The sequence below is a fragment of the Phocoena phocoena genome, chromosome 1, assembly GCF_963924675.1.
Source record: "Phocoena phocoena chromosome 1, mPhoPho1.1, whole genome shotgun sequence".
Classification (NCBI taxonomy): Eukaryota; Metazoa; Chordata; class Mammalia; order Artiodactyla; family Phocoenidae; genus Phocoena; species Phocoena phocoena.
Window position 1 is genome coordinate 185884189 of NC_089219.1, and position 13770 is coordinate 185897958.

Here is a 13770-nt window from a genome sequence, read left to right on the forward strand (position 1 = left end):
AGCTTACTAAGAAATGCCTGTTCCCATTTGCTCTGACCCTGGCACTCCAACAACAGCCCCATCCCTGTGCCACCGCGTGCTTGCCCCTGCCCTGCCTGCACTGCTAACCCCTCTCAACAATCCTCTCCGCTTGTTCCAGGCTTTAGGAGTGTCTCTGCACCTTGAGCCATGTCCCCGAGCAGCCCGGGATGGCCATATTAACTACTTATCCCTCCACCCTGTAAGGTCCAGCCATAATTTCCCTGGAAAAAAACTTTAGACTTTCTCAGCTAGTAGGACTTATTCTCAATAGGACTTGTAAGAACTTACCCTGGACGGAATTCCCTTTCCCACGCTGCTCTCTCCTGGCCAGCCACGGTCCAACCTTGAGGTTGGGTTCATCCACCTGAAAAACCAATGGACTCCCCACTGCCCAGTCGACGCAGATTCCTTCCCCCGACCTTTGGATTCCTGAGGCTAAGAGATGAAGACTCTCACTTGTTTCGGGGCAAAAGCGGTTGGTTTGAAAGAGGAGCTAATTCCGACCCTCTCCTTAAATCCCCGTCCACCCATCCCCATCCCACCGTCTCTTGACTTAGTATCTTACGGGTGAAGAACCGGTGCATGTGGAGTCACAGGTCACGAGCTGCGCTCCCGGCAAGGCTGCTCAGCCGCCGTTAAGCCGCGGGAGAAACCCACCTCCTGGCCCCTCGGCCAGGTTCCTGCGGAGACGGTGCAGTTCTCGTTCCCGCGGCAGGTGGAGCTGTCTCCGGAGGCTCGGGCCTCGGCCCCGCCCCCGCGCGCTTGCCCGGCCAGTGCGCAGGCGCGGCGTCGCGGATTGGCCGCGCGCGGGAGCCGTCCGGCGGCGGCGGGTTGGGCCGCGGGGCTGGCGCGCGGCGCGGAGCAAGATGGCGGCGGCGGCGGCAGCTGGTGCGGCCTCCGGGCTGCCGGGGCCGGTGGCCCAGGGGCTGAAGGAGGCGTTGGTGGACACGCTCACCGGGATCCTGTCCCCGGTGCAGGAGGTGCGGGCGGCCGCCGAGGAGCAGATTAAGGTGCTGGAGGTGACGGAGGGTGAGTGAGGCGGGCCGTTGCGAGGGCGGCGGGTCTGGGCCGCGCTGACCACTGGCCGCGCTTCGGCCGGAGGCTGGGCCCGGGGGGGCCGGGGAGGCCTGGGACCGCTGGGTCCCGGCCGGGCGGAGCGCGGGGCCGGGGGCACCGGGCCGGAGCGCGAGGCCGGAGTTGGGGCGGGGGCTGGGGCGGGGGCGCGTTCTCCGCCGGACGGTGGGCCTGGGCGCGGCTGTCAGCTGGGGGCCTGGCGGGGCCTCCACATGTTTCCCCGGGAATCAGTCATGCCTGTGCGGCCGCCTCCCCTCCCCGCCGCGTCCCCGCCGGTTTTAGGAGCGGCCGGCACTGTTCGGAGGAGCCGATCGTCCTTTGTCTTTGTGTCTTTGTCCCCCTCCTCCTATTGGAAGCTTGAAAGTGATGGAGGAGAAAACAAGCCGTTGGCTTGAGGTTGTCCTTCAGTTCCTGCCGAGCGGGCCTTTCTCCAGGCCCGGGGCAGCCACGCTCCGAAGAGCATTAGATCCTGAAACAGGAGGAGGGAAATCCGCTCGGGGGTTATGTCAGGAATACGTCTGGCCTGTCGGGGCTTCGCTGGCAGAACTCCAAACCTGCGGACTCCTCCAGCTCAGCAGGACGGCCCCACCACCTCTCAGAGTGTCCGTAGGAGTTGGCCCGCCTCTGGACTGAGGGTTTTTACTGAAAAGAACTTAAGGACGAAGCTCACTTAAATTTAATTTTATATTCTCCCGCAGCATGAGAGAGCTCTTGAAGAACTAAATTATCCCTATTGGAAATACGTTGAGATTTGGGATCTAGCAGGTTAAGGACCATTTTGAAGGCCCAGTTTTAATTGTCATTGTCTTGTGAAATGTCAGATCCTATAAGAGGAGCTGTGCACAGATTGACCTGTAGGAGTTATTAACAGCCTTACTAGGTGAAATTCCTTTATTCACGCTAACGTGTCTGCCTCCCTTGCGTGTGAAGGAGAAAGGGTGACAGAGCAAAGGAACCTCATCACGTTCAAGTTGCTGCTTGAATAAAGTTGACGGTCCGGTACCTTCCCTGAGTGACACCCAGGGTTCCCGGTGCCCCAGGCATAGGTCTGGTGCTTTCCTACAAAAGGTGAACCTTCCCTCGTGTTTGAACTGTCCAGCAGCAGCTCCGATTGGGCTCTGATCCCTTCGACTCTAGCCAACACCATGGTCTCATCTAGGCAAAGTCAGTTATCATCTTCTTGAGATCTTCTTGAAGTTCTGCTCTCCTACTTCGTCTTTTTGGGTCTCAAAATAAGAAATTAAACAGAAGTGCAGAATTTTGCGTTTGATCTAGGCCACTGATGGGAATAGATTCTCTCTCTCCCTCTCACACACAGACACACACACCCCCACACACGCCCCATAAGTTACCGGGAACCTGTTACCAGTGTGCTGCGAGCCGTGGAGAGGCTTTGACACAGCAGCCTGCTGTTGGTGACCCAGTAGGAGGGCATGTGACTCAGGTGTGGGATGTGATGTGCAAGGTTGGATCGAGTCTGTGGAGTTGAATGTGGTACTTTGGACCCTTTGGGGGTGGTTTGTGTTTTTAAATAGTCTAACTTCTTTTGTTTATTGAAAAACTATAGAAATCCACCCCTTTCAGTAGCCTCTTTTTGAGATGGCGGATGGTGATCCGTTTCTCAGATACAGTACCTTGCTTCTCTCCTTCCCTCTTCTTGTGGCCTTTCACAAGCTGTTTTTAGCTGTGGGGTTCAGAGTACCTCCTGTCTTCTCTTCAGTCTGGATGTCACACACTTCCTTTGCGCGACCAGCTTCTTTTCCTTTAATGAAAGCAGAGTACATGCCTTCCCAGCCCGGCTTTAGCCAGCAGTCTGTCCTGAGGACGCGCGCAGGGCATTGCTCCCACTGTTAGAACACCCTGCAGGCCTGGGCGAGCAGCCGTTCCTGCGAGTGAATGAATCTTTTCCACGCCTTTGGAGCTGCTTCATGTTTTAGTTTTATCCTAGTAGAAGAAACCTTGCTTTCTGGTCCTAGGAAGCACATTTCCTTAAAACTTGGAGTTGATGGGGGATCTGGGAGTTGGTGTCTATTATTATGTGTGTTCTTTCAATCCGTTTTTGGTTCCAAGAGGCCCAAGATTGGACGACAACCAGATCTGGTTGTGTCTAGTCTCTCTGTCCCCTCAAATAGCCACACTGTCTTTAGGAGCCTTATTACTGCCTCACGTGGGAGGCTGGTCCCAACTCATCCTGAAGATTAACCCATCTATTCCCTTTGACAAAGGGAACAATTTCTAATTTAATTTGGGGGGAAAGACACAGGTCAGCTGTCAACTCTCTGTTAAGTGGACAGATAAGAGAGGTGGCCATGCTCTGACCTGATTGTGGAGTAGAGGAGATTTTAAGAAGCAGTTATCTTAGCAAATTGAGGTGCTGGAGCCCAAAGTACATCCAGGTCATTCAGTCTGCCAGCTGGTATTTTCCGGGAAATAACTTGCCTATTATCAGTTACCATGTTTCCCAGAATGGGAACCTGTCCTCTTAAGCCAAGAAACGGTATGTATGTCAGAGACCCACCTGACTGGTATAGTGGGCTCATTTTGAAAGGATGAAGATAGGCTGCGCCCACCAGCCTGCTCTCCTGGGATGGTCTTCGTAAGTCCCTGTGCTTGCTGTTCTCCCTAGTCACTTGCAATCTGAGGGAAACCCAGCAAACCTTTCTGACTAGTGAAAGCCTATTTCCCAGGGCTCAGTGGCAGAGGAGATGGTGCCACTAGCCACCTTCTTCAGACAGCACCCACATCCCGAACTGAGAAGCTTCTTACTTGAAAGCTGGAGGTTGCTCTGCTATACAGTATTCCAGCAGATCGTCGGTACCCTTCTGTTTCCTTAGGAAGACTGAGAGTTTGAGTTTTATCAACAGGGCTTGTAGGAATTTAGCTCTACCTCAGGACAGTAAGATGTGTTAGAGCGTTCTTCTAATTCCATTTTGTTCACTAGGTGGGACCATATCAAGCATCTTATGAACACAGTAATTAAAGAGAAGGAAAGTTGGTGAACTGCCACAGGTCTCTTACGTCAGAGTCTAAAGTTCTCTCCTCAGCTTTATGAGCTCTTTTTCGTGTGGCTTATTACGAGATCGTGACTTTTGACAACGTCAGCTCTCTTTTTTTGGTGTATTTATGCTTGACTTTTTTTACATCTTAGAGCGAAGTTATTTGCTTTTCTTTCCTCTCTGTTTACTGTCCTCTAAGAGCAGCCTCACCTGAGCGGTGGAAGGTGTTGCTTTCATTCTGAAGCTTTAATTCTCCAGGCCAGCCAGTGTAGCAGAGCCGTTCTTATATGACTAGATTTAGGCCCCAGGTCACTTTCTTCTTTTAGTTACTTCTTGTGTCCGTTAGAAATGAAGACATTTGGCCTTCACTTAGTCTCTTCTGCCTTGCTCCCAGCAGATGTGTCACAGAAGATACATTTTTTCTTTCCTCCCACCACCGTTATATTGAGCTGGGGAGGGGGCATTATCTCTCCCTCGCTTTTCCTGACATCCAACGCTGCCGAGATATCTGTGCTGATTCCCCATCTTAGGTGCCTAGAGAGATGATCCTGCTGGTGGAAGTTTGCTTTCTGGTTCTCATGGGCGCTTTTCTGGCTCTCTTCCAGTGTAGCGTAAGCACTGTCACCTGCGAAGGGAGCCCTCCAGGATCCAGACGCACTCCTGGGCGTGTGGCGGGCACTGAGCCGAGCGGAAGGCGGCCACGCTCGGAAAAAGGCCAGTGGTGCAGTTTTCTTTTTCCTTTCAGCTGTGGTTTTGTGAAAAACCCTGTGAGAAAGGGGGACTTCTCCAGAGCTCTCCTCAGAACTCCCTCCTTCCCAGACAGTCCCTGTCCCCAGTTCTTCCTAGTAGGAGCCTTCCTGACTGTCCAAGCCTCATGTCTCCAGTCGACCCTTAAGACCAGGAGCATGTGTTTCTCAGCTTATCCTTTCTCCTCCATGCTCTCCTTTGGATCTTCCCTTCTCAGCCAAGTTATAGAAGGATCGTGTTTTTGCCAAGTGGGGTGAAATGAGAGAAAGAGGAGCGAGGAAAACCAGAGAGGGCGGCAGAGACTAAAAGGCTAGAGAATGATTAAGGAGAGAGAGCAAAAGATTCCTTAGGAAGTCAGAGGCTACCATTTTGGGTTGGATTAAAGGTTAATCCAGAGCCACTTAGAGTCAGGGTACAAACCCAGGTTAACCCAACAGGTCTGTCCTTATTCACCTTGGGAAAGGGAACTAGAGAAATTAAATTTCTTAATGAAAATGGCTTTAGAAAGCTAACTTCATACAGCCCACTTGAGAATGCCCCCCTTTGGCCTAGCTTCATAGATTGACTCTTAGTTTAATCTGTAATTGGTCCTTTTCAAGCAAGACAGAATAAAACAGCTCTGTCTGTCTGTGTCTCTTGTATTTTCCCTGCCTTAATCATCCCAAAGTAAGTTATTCAGCTGTTCTTTCTCATGCTTTCTAAAGAAATTATGTTAATTTCAGAAAAACTGGGAATCCCCCAACACACACTAAAATATAAGGACTTTTTTCTTTATGGATATACTTAGTTATACTTCATCAAAGAATACGGTATGATCTCTGTTAAGTGAATATCTGTAAATAGGATTTTTCCTACTTCACAGAAGTCGGCAGTGGTGTTGATCAGAGTTAAAGTAAGTCAGAGAAATTGAGGCTTTTTTCTGGCTTTTCATCCTGTCAGTTTTAGAGAGCACAGAGTTCATCACCTGCACACCACCACTGTCACGTCCTGTCAGTGGTGCTTCATATAGCTTTTAAGTAAATTAAACTAACTAAAAATAAAATTAGATTTTATGATATGAAACTCTTTTATGGCGACTGATATCCTGTATTTCTAATGGGTATATGGTCTAGACAGACTAAATTAGGTTAAATAAAATAATAATTGATATTTTCCCTCCTATCTCCCAGTAACCTAATGCACATGAGCTCTTTGTCTTTGAATTTGGGGGGTTTCCAAACCAGAGTTGATCGTGTCACTGTTTTTGAAACTCTGGGAGCCTGTAGGGAAGAAAATCCATTCTGTTTGAAAAATTTGTCTTTAGATGACACTCTTTGAAGATTTTCTTTCCCATTAAAGCTTTTGAACAGAGAATCGTGTTTCTCGAACTTTCGAGCTTCTACTTTCGTACGTGGAGGAAATAAGCTTTCAGAGCAAATCCGTTCTGTAATGCTTGTTGTGGGTGTGAGTCCCCTGGCTGACTTAGGTTCCTGGGCTCCCACGTGGATCTCAATCTTCTGATGATCCCTCACTCTCACCACCTTTTACAGTCTCAGTGATGGGTGACGCACGGTGCTTGGTGGAAATTGGGGTGTGATCTCTGATAGGTCCCTGGACAAGAGGAATTTAAAGATTATGTTACAGAATGAAGGGCTCCCGGTTGTCGCGACCCTCAGCAGAGTGCGAGCAGCAGAGTGCGAGCACCCCCGGCGCTCGGACAGAAAGCGTGTATTCACACTAAGCTTTTCTTCAAAAAGAGTGAACTTGGGGTTCTCAGGTGGATGAGAAAGGACCCCTGTGTAGAGTTTGCCTGCTCTTCCTGCTGTAATGGCTCTTCTGGTCGGTGGGAGTGTGGACTGACGGAGAAGGCCTGCTTCCTTCTCCCTTCCCCTTCTGTGAGCCTCGGCGCGAACCCGACGGCAGCCATCTGTGCTTACTGGGAGGAAATTATCCAGATTAGTTTAAGCTTTATAGTCTCCACTCGTGTTTCAAGCCCTCCCCAAAAAAAGTCCTCTTTTACACCTCAGTGTCTTTTTCACACCTTATGATTAAAGATTTTGTTTATCTTGATCTCATTACTTTGTCCCTGTAGCGATGATCCAGAAATTGTACTCTTGGCAGGAACATTAAAAATGCATATCAGAGTGGTCCATGCAAAAATTATTGAAACAGTGCTGTAAAAGAAAATACTGCGTGGCCTGGATAATTTGTGAATATGTGTATAGTCATTCTGAAGGACCTCATACAGGCTCGCCAGAATTGGTTGACAGTATCCAGGGAGCTAAACCTGGGTAGACAGTGACGTTCTTAGCAGACTTAGGGCCATAAAGTTAGCATCCGTTGTCCCACCAAGTATCTGAAGTCAGAGGAAGTCTGGGAGCCTTACAGAGCGCTACAAGTGCTCTTTCTCTCTCCCTTTTTTCTTTTTTTTTTGGCCACGACATGCTGAGATCTTAGTTCCCTGACCAGGGATCGAACCCATGCCCCCTGCAGTGGAAGCTCGGAGTCTTAACCACTGGACCTCCAGGGAAGACCCCACACGTGCATTTTAGAGTGCTTTTTTCCATTAAACTTGAACATTGGTTGGTATCCAAGAGATCTTCCTAAGTTATGTCTGACTCATCTGTGTTTTAGTCCGTTTGGAAAGTTGATTCCCATATCTTTGGGTTGTAGGCACCTACTGTTTATTCTGTTAAAAATGGGTTTTTTAGACTTACCAGAGGCTGAAGTCGCCAGATTAACCCTAAGAATTAGAATGGATTTCAGCATCTTTAGAGGTAATTCTGCAGGTGTGAAGTGTTTGCTTGTGATCTGATCACCCAATAAATGCTTTAGAAAGAATGTGGCGGCTTTTTCGGTGGTCTTGCGAAAATCCTCGTTTCCTGAGTGAAATGATAGGTGCCGTAAGGTTGTATCAGTAACTGAAGCTTAAAATAAGGGTGTAATAAGAAAGAGTTAAGAATCTAAGAACTCAGTAAGGTAGCGTAAATTAAAAATACAAAAAATTAAAATATAAAAACCAATAGCCTTCATATACACAAACACTAAAAGGTTAGAGAATATAATGGTGTTTTTTTAAAAACCCTTTACAATAGCAACAAAAAGATTAAATACTTAGGAATAAAATTAACAGGAAACGTGCAAAAACCTATTAGGGGAAACTTTTTAAACATTCCTGAAAGCCTTAAAAGCAGGCATGAAATGGAAAGGTGTGCGCTGTCCTTGGAGAGCGTAGCTCAGCATTCTAGATGAGTGAGAAGGGTTGATTCTGAAGTTCGTAGAAACATAAGCTTGGAAGAAATAGCTCCAAAAACACCAAAAAAGGAAAACCGTGAGGAGGGACTAGTTCTACCAGACATTAAAACATTATGTAAAGCCTCTATAATTAAAATAAGCAGTGTGGCACTGGCACGCAAAAAGGCAAATAGAACTGTGGAATAAAAAAGAAAGTCCAGAAGTAGACACAAGTAACTCTGGAAATGTAGTATTGATAAAGGTGGCATCTCAGATCATTGGGGTAAAGATGGACCTTTTAATAAAGGTGCTAGGACAGTTGGGCGGCCATTTGGAATTAGATCAGTATCTCGCACCAGACAAAAAATTAGCTTCACATGATGAGGAATCTAAATATTTAAAACATGAAACCATATAAGTTTTAGAAGAAAGTATGGGTGAATTTTTCTTTATCCTTGGCATAAAGAAAGGCTTTCTAACTATGACTCAAAATCCGGAGGCAGTAAAAGATTGATAAATTTGACTACATTAAAATTTTAATTTTCATGACAAAAAACACCATTTAAAAAGTCAGTACCAACAAAACAAAATTATACCTAGGCCTATCATATTCATACTGCAGAAGACCAAAGACAAAGAGAATATCTTAAAAGGAGTCAGAGGAAAATAGTGCCTTACCCATAGAGGAACAAGAATTAACAATTGGGCTTCCCTGGTGGCGCAGTGGTTGAGAGTCCGCCTGCCGATGCAGGGGACGCGGGTTCGTGACTCGGTCCGGGAAGGTCCCACATGCCGCAGAGCGGCTGGGCCCGTGAGCCATGGCCGCTGAGCCTGCGCGTCCGGAGCCTGTGCTCCGCAACGGGAGAGGCCACAACAGTGAGAGGCCCGCCTACTGCAAAATAAAGAAAGAAAGAAAGAAAGAATTAACAATTACATTGGACCGCTCTTCAGAAGCCATATAAGCGAGAGAAGAGTGGAGTGAGATATCTCAAGTGAGGATAGAAAAATATTACCACCTAGAATTCTGTATCCACTGAAATCAGCCTTCAAAACTGAAGCATTAAGACTTTCTCAGACAAACAAAAATTGAGGGACTTCATTACTAGCAGACCTGCCCTGCAAGAGATGTGAACAGGAGTTCCTGAGGGAGAAGGGAAATTATACAGTAGAAACTTGGATCTCAAAACAAGCTCAGAAGAAATAAATAGAGATGAAATTTTTTTAAGTCAGAAGACAGCTGACAAAGTGAGAGAAAATTTCACAGCATATACCACAGACAAAAGGATAATATCCTTAATATATAAAGAACTCTTAAAAATTGAGAAACAAAGGACCAAAACCTCAATAGAAAAATGAGGGGGTGGGGCATAGACAGAGAACTCACCCCTCCTCCTAAGTGTCATTAAAAAGGCACTCAAACACACACAAAGAGTTTAAAGTCCCTCATGATTTAGAGAAATACGAATTAAACAACATTAAGATATGATTTCTCCTCTATCAGACTAGCAAAAATTTTAAAGCGCGTTCTGTTGGTGAGGTTGTAGAGAAACACTTTTTTTTTTTTTTTTTAACTTATTTATTTATTTATTTTGGGCTGCGTTGGGTCTTCGTTGCTGCGCGCGGGCTTTCTTTAGTTGCAGTGAGCCAGGGCTACTCTTCATTGCGGTACGCGGGCTTCTCATTGTGGTGGCTTCTCTTTGTCGCAGAGTATCGGCTCTAGGCGTGCAGGCTTCAGTAGTTGTGGCATGTGGGCTCAGTAGCTGTGGCTTGCAGGCTCTAGAGCGCAGGCTCAGTAGTTGTGGCGCACAGGCTTAGTTGCTCCGCGGCATGTGGGATCTTCCCGGACCAGGACTCGAACCCCTGTCCCCTGCATTGGCAGGCAGGTTCTTAACCACTGTGCCACCAGGGAAGTCCTGGAGAAACACTCCTTAACAGTGCTAGTGGGAATGCACATTGGTGCAGTCCTTCTGGAGGGAAATTTGGCCACACCTGACAACACTACAAATGCACTTTCTTTTGACCCAGCAGTCCCCGTTCTGGGAATCTACCCTGAAGATACACATTTGACAATATAAAAATACATGCTGCACACTATTAATTTACTGCAACATTGTTTATAAAAGCAAAATAATTGGAAGCAGTCTACCTGCCCATAGTAGGCAAACGGCTGAGAAAAGTATGTGTATCCATACAGTGGTATATCATGCAGCCGTAAAAAGAGAATAAGGAATCTTGAGGAACTGTTTCGGAATGGTTTCCAGGTTATAATGTTAACTGAAAAAAAGCAAAGTGCGAAAGAGTATAATATACTACTTTTCATGTAAACAAGAGGATACAAGAAAATACACATGTATCTGCTTGTTTGTGCAAAAGAAATACCGAAAAGATAAACCAGAAACAGATTGGTTATCTATGTGGAGCGGCTGGGGAGAGGATGGAAGGAAGTTGTTAGGGATGAGGAGGGAGCATATGCCTTCTTGTGTAGCTTGAACTCTGAGAATCATAATAAAGTTTTACATACCCCCCCAAATAAGTAAATAATTAAAATCAAACAGCGGAAGGGTACAATTAGTAACACATGAACCTAACTGTATTACAGATGAACAGTGTAACTACTACTAGGTGTTGTGGGAGGAAAGAACTAACCTAAGTAACTTTGGAAAACAGTATTTTGGTTTTTTGTTTTTTAAATTTTATTTATCCTTGGCTGCGTTGGGTCTTCGTTACTGCTCACGGGCTTTCTCTCGTTGTGAACAGGGGCTACTCTTCATTGCGGTGCCTGGGCTTCTCATTGCGGTGGCTTCTCTTGTTGCAGAGCACGGGCTCTAGGTGCGCGGGCTTCAGTAGTTGCGACGTGCAGGCTCAGTAGTTATGATGCATGGGCTTAGTTGCTCCGCGGCATGTGGGATCTTCCTGGACCAGGGCTCGAACCTGTGTACCCTGCATCGGCAGGCGGATCCTTAACCACTGCACCACCAGGGAAGTCCCTGGAAAATAGTATTTTGACTGTGTATTGTAAGACTCAAGTCAAAAAGGACTGTACACAAAAATTATACTCCAGTTAATATATCTGTTTTCCACAAGTGTTAATAGTTCTGTAAATAGTTTCTCTGTAGACTAAGATTGAACAAATAAGTAATTTTATTGTAGATAATGAGAGCCAGATTTACCACTATCAGAGAAAGCATTACAAATAAGGAGGACAAGCAGAGTGAACCTTGAGATATTGGATTGGCATTTGAGTTATCAGTAGATAGATGGATCGATTGGCAGGCGGATGGACGGACAGATGTATGTGTAAGCATGCGTTAGTATGCATACATGTGTGCCGTAGTGCTGTTCTCTGAGAGGGCCTAGGAGCAGTGACATCCCAGAAGCAGTGAGCACACGTAGCGCCCAGATCTTGATCTCTAAATAGCATTCTCCACGAAAAAGCACCAGGGCTCCTTGGAGGAAAAGTTGATTCCAGGGTTTAGGCAGAGAAAACACAAGGTGAGCCTAGAATATCCTGCGATAACAGAATGTAAGGAAGGGCTTGAAAAACGATGGGAGCATGTGGAAAGGCCTGCAAGAAGGTGTGCTGGTGGCCACAGTGGAACAGCTGAGCAACAGAACAAATAATGAGAATGTCGGGTTAAAACTCATGGAGTGAAATGAATAAGCATGAGTCCACACGGGTCGAAATAAATAAAGGAGACAGGACAGTGCTTCCTTACAAAAGAATTGCAAGTAATTAGTAAGTGTAAAGAGAATAAGAAATACAAAAGCACCACAGGACAAACAACACAGTAATAATTGTTGCAGGCAGGATCCACAGATGGGTGCTAAAATCAGTCAGTGAGTGTTTGAAGAGAAACAGGATATGAACATGATCTCAAAGTATCTCTCTGAAGATTTTTGTCATTTGTAAAGGGAAAGACAGTACCTTTACAGTGGAAAATCCAGCAGACCACACATTACCAAGTGGTCATGGTTAACATTACCAATAAGAAAATTTATCAACATTATGATACGCTAAGGACACAGCATCACTTCCCTGATATTCTTGCCAAAAACGAATAACCTCAATCTGATCATGAGGAGACGTCAGTCGAATGAACATCAAGATGTGTTCTACGGAATACTGACCGTTACTTATCAAAAGTGGTCGGGTCATAAAAGACAAGGAAAGAATAGGACTGTCACGCGTTGGAGGAAACTACTTTAAGTCTAAAAATTATTTCAAAGTTAAACATTAGACAAAATAGGCATAGGGATTTCCCTGGTGGCGCAGTGGTTAAGAATCTGCCTGCCCATGCAGGGTACACGGGTTTGAGCCCTGTTCCGGGAAGATCCCACATGCCACGGAGCAACTAAGCCCGTGCACCACAACTACTGAGCCTGCGCTCTAGAGCCCATGAGCCATAACTGCTGAGCCCACGTGCCACAACTACTGAAGCCCGCCTGCTTAGAGCCCGTGCTCCACGACAAGAGAAGCCACCACAATGAGAAGCCTCAGCACTGCAGTGAAGAGTAGCCCCCTCGCCGCAACTAGAGAAAGCCCGCGTGCAGCAATGAAGACCCAACGCAGCCAAAAATTAATTAATTAATTAATTAATTTTAAAAAATAGGCATAGGGGCTTCCCTGGTGGCGCGGTGGTTAAGAATCTGCCTGCCAATGCAGGGGACACGGGTTCGAGCCCTGATCCAGGAAGATCCCACATGCCGCGGAGCTCCTAAGCCTGTGTGCCACAACTACTGAGCCTGCACTCTGGAACCCGTGAGCCACAACTACTGAGCCCACACGCCACAACTACTGAAGCCTGCGCGCCTAGAGCCCACGCTCCGCAACAAGAGAAGCCACTGCAATGAGAAGCCCTCGCACCACAACAAAGAGTAGCCCCCGCTCGCCGCAACTAGAGAAAGCCCACGCGCAGCAACAAGGACCCAACACAGCCAAAAATAAATAATAAATAAATAAATAACATTAAAAAAAATAGAACAACCCAAATACAAAAGAGAACAATATGAAGGAAAACATTTAAAAAGAAATAGGCATAGATTATTTTCAGTAGTTTTTCACCTGCTTACCTGGATAAGCCTTGAACATGGAACATTGCCTGGAACAACTTTTTCCTGATATTAAGCTTTTGTATTGCATAAATACCCTTTGGATGGCTATTTCAGTGGAATCTAGTTATGACAGTTAGCACTTACCATGGAAAGTAACTTTAGTTACATCGATAAGAAAGCCAAACAGTGTACTCATGATGGGCAATAGAAATAATAGGACAACAACTGATTTTTTTTTTTTCTTGTGATGAAAACTTTTAAGATCTAGTCTTAACAACTTTTCAGATATGCAACACGGTATTATTAACTGTAGTTGACATGCTGCACGTTACTTCCCCATGACTTATTTATTTTATAACTGGAAATTTATACCTTTTGACTCTCTTCACCCATTTTGCCCACCCCCCATCTCCAGCTTCTGGCAACCACCAGTGTGTTCTCTGCGTCTGTGAGCTTGTTTGTTTTGTTTTGTTTTGTTTGTTTGTTTTAAATTCCACATATAGGTAAGATCATATGGTATTTGTCTTTCTCTGACTGACTTACTTTACTTAGCATAATGCCCTCAAGGTCCATCCATAGTGTTGTAAGTGGCAAGACTTCATTCTTCTTTATGGTTGACTGATATCCTATTTTGTGTGTGTGTGTGTGTGTGTATCTGTACTCACAT

General features: G+C 46.2%; 1 protein-coding gene across 1 annotated transcript in view; it reads left to right on the forward strand.

Moving 5' to 3' along the window:
- Positions 1 to 887: 887 nt before the first annotated feature.
- The window catches only part of IPO9 (importin 9), a 45199-nt gene continuing 32316 nt past the window's right edge, over positions 888 to 13770 (forward strand). Inside the window, exon 1 of the mRNA XM_065880242.1 lies at positions 888 to 1050. Coding sequence (XP_065736314.1) covers positions 888 to 1050 — 163 coding nt within the window. The remainder of the gene's footprint in view (positions 1051 to 13770) is intronic.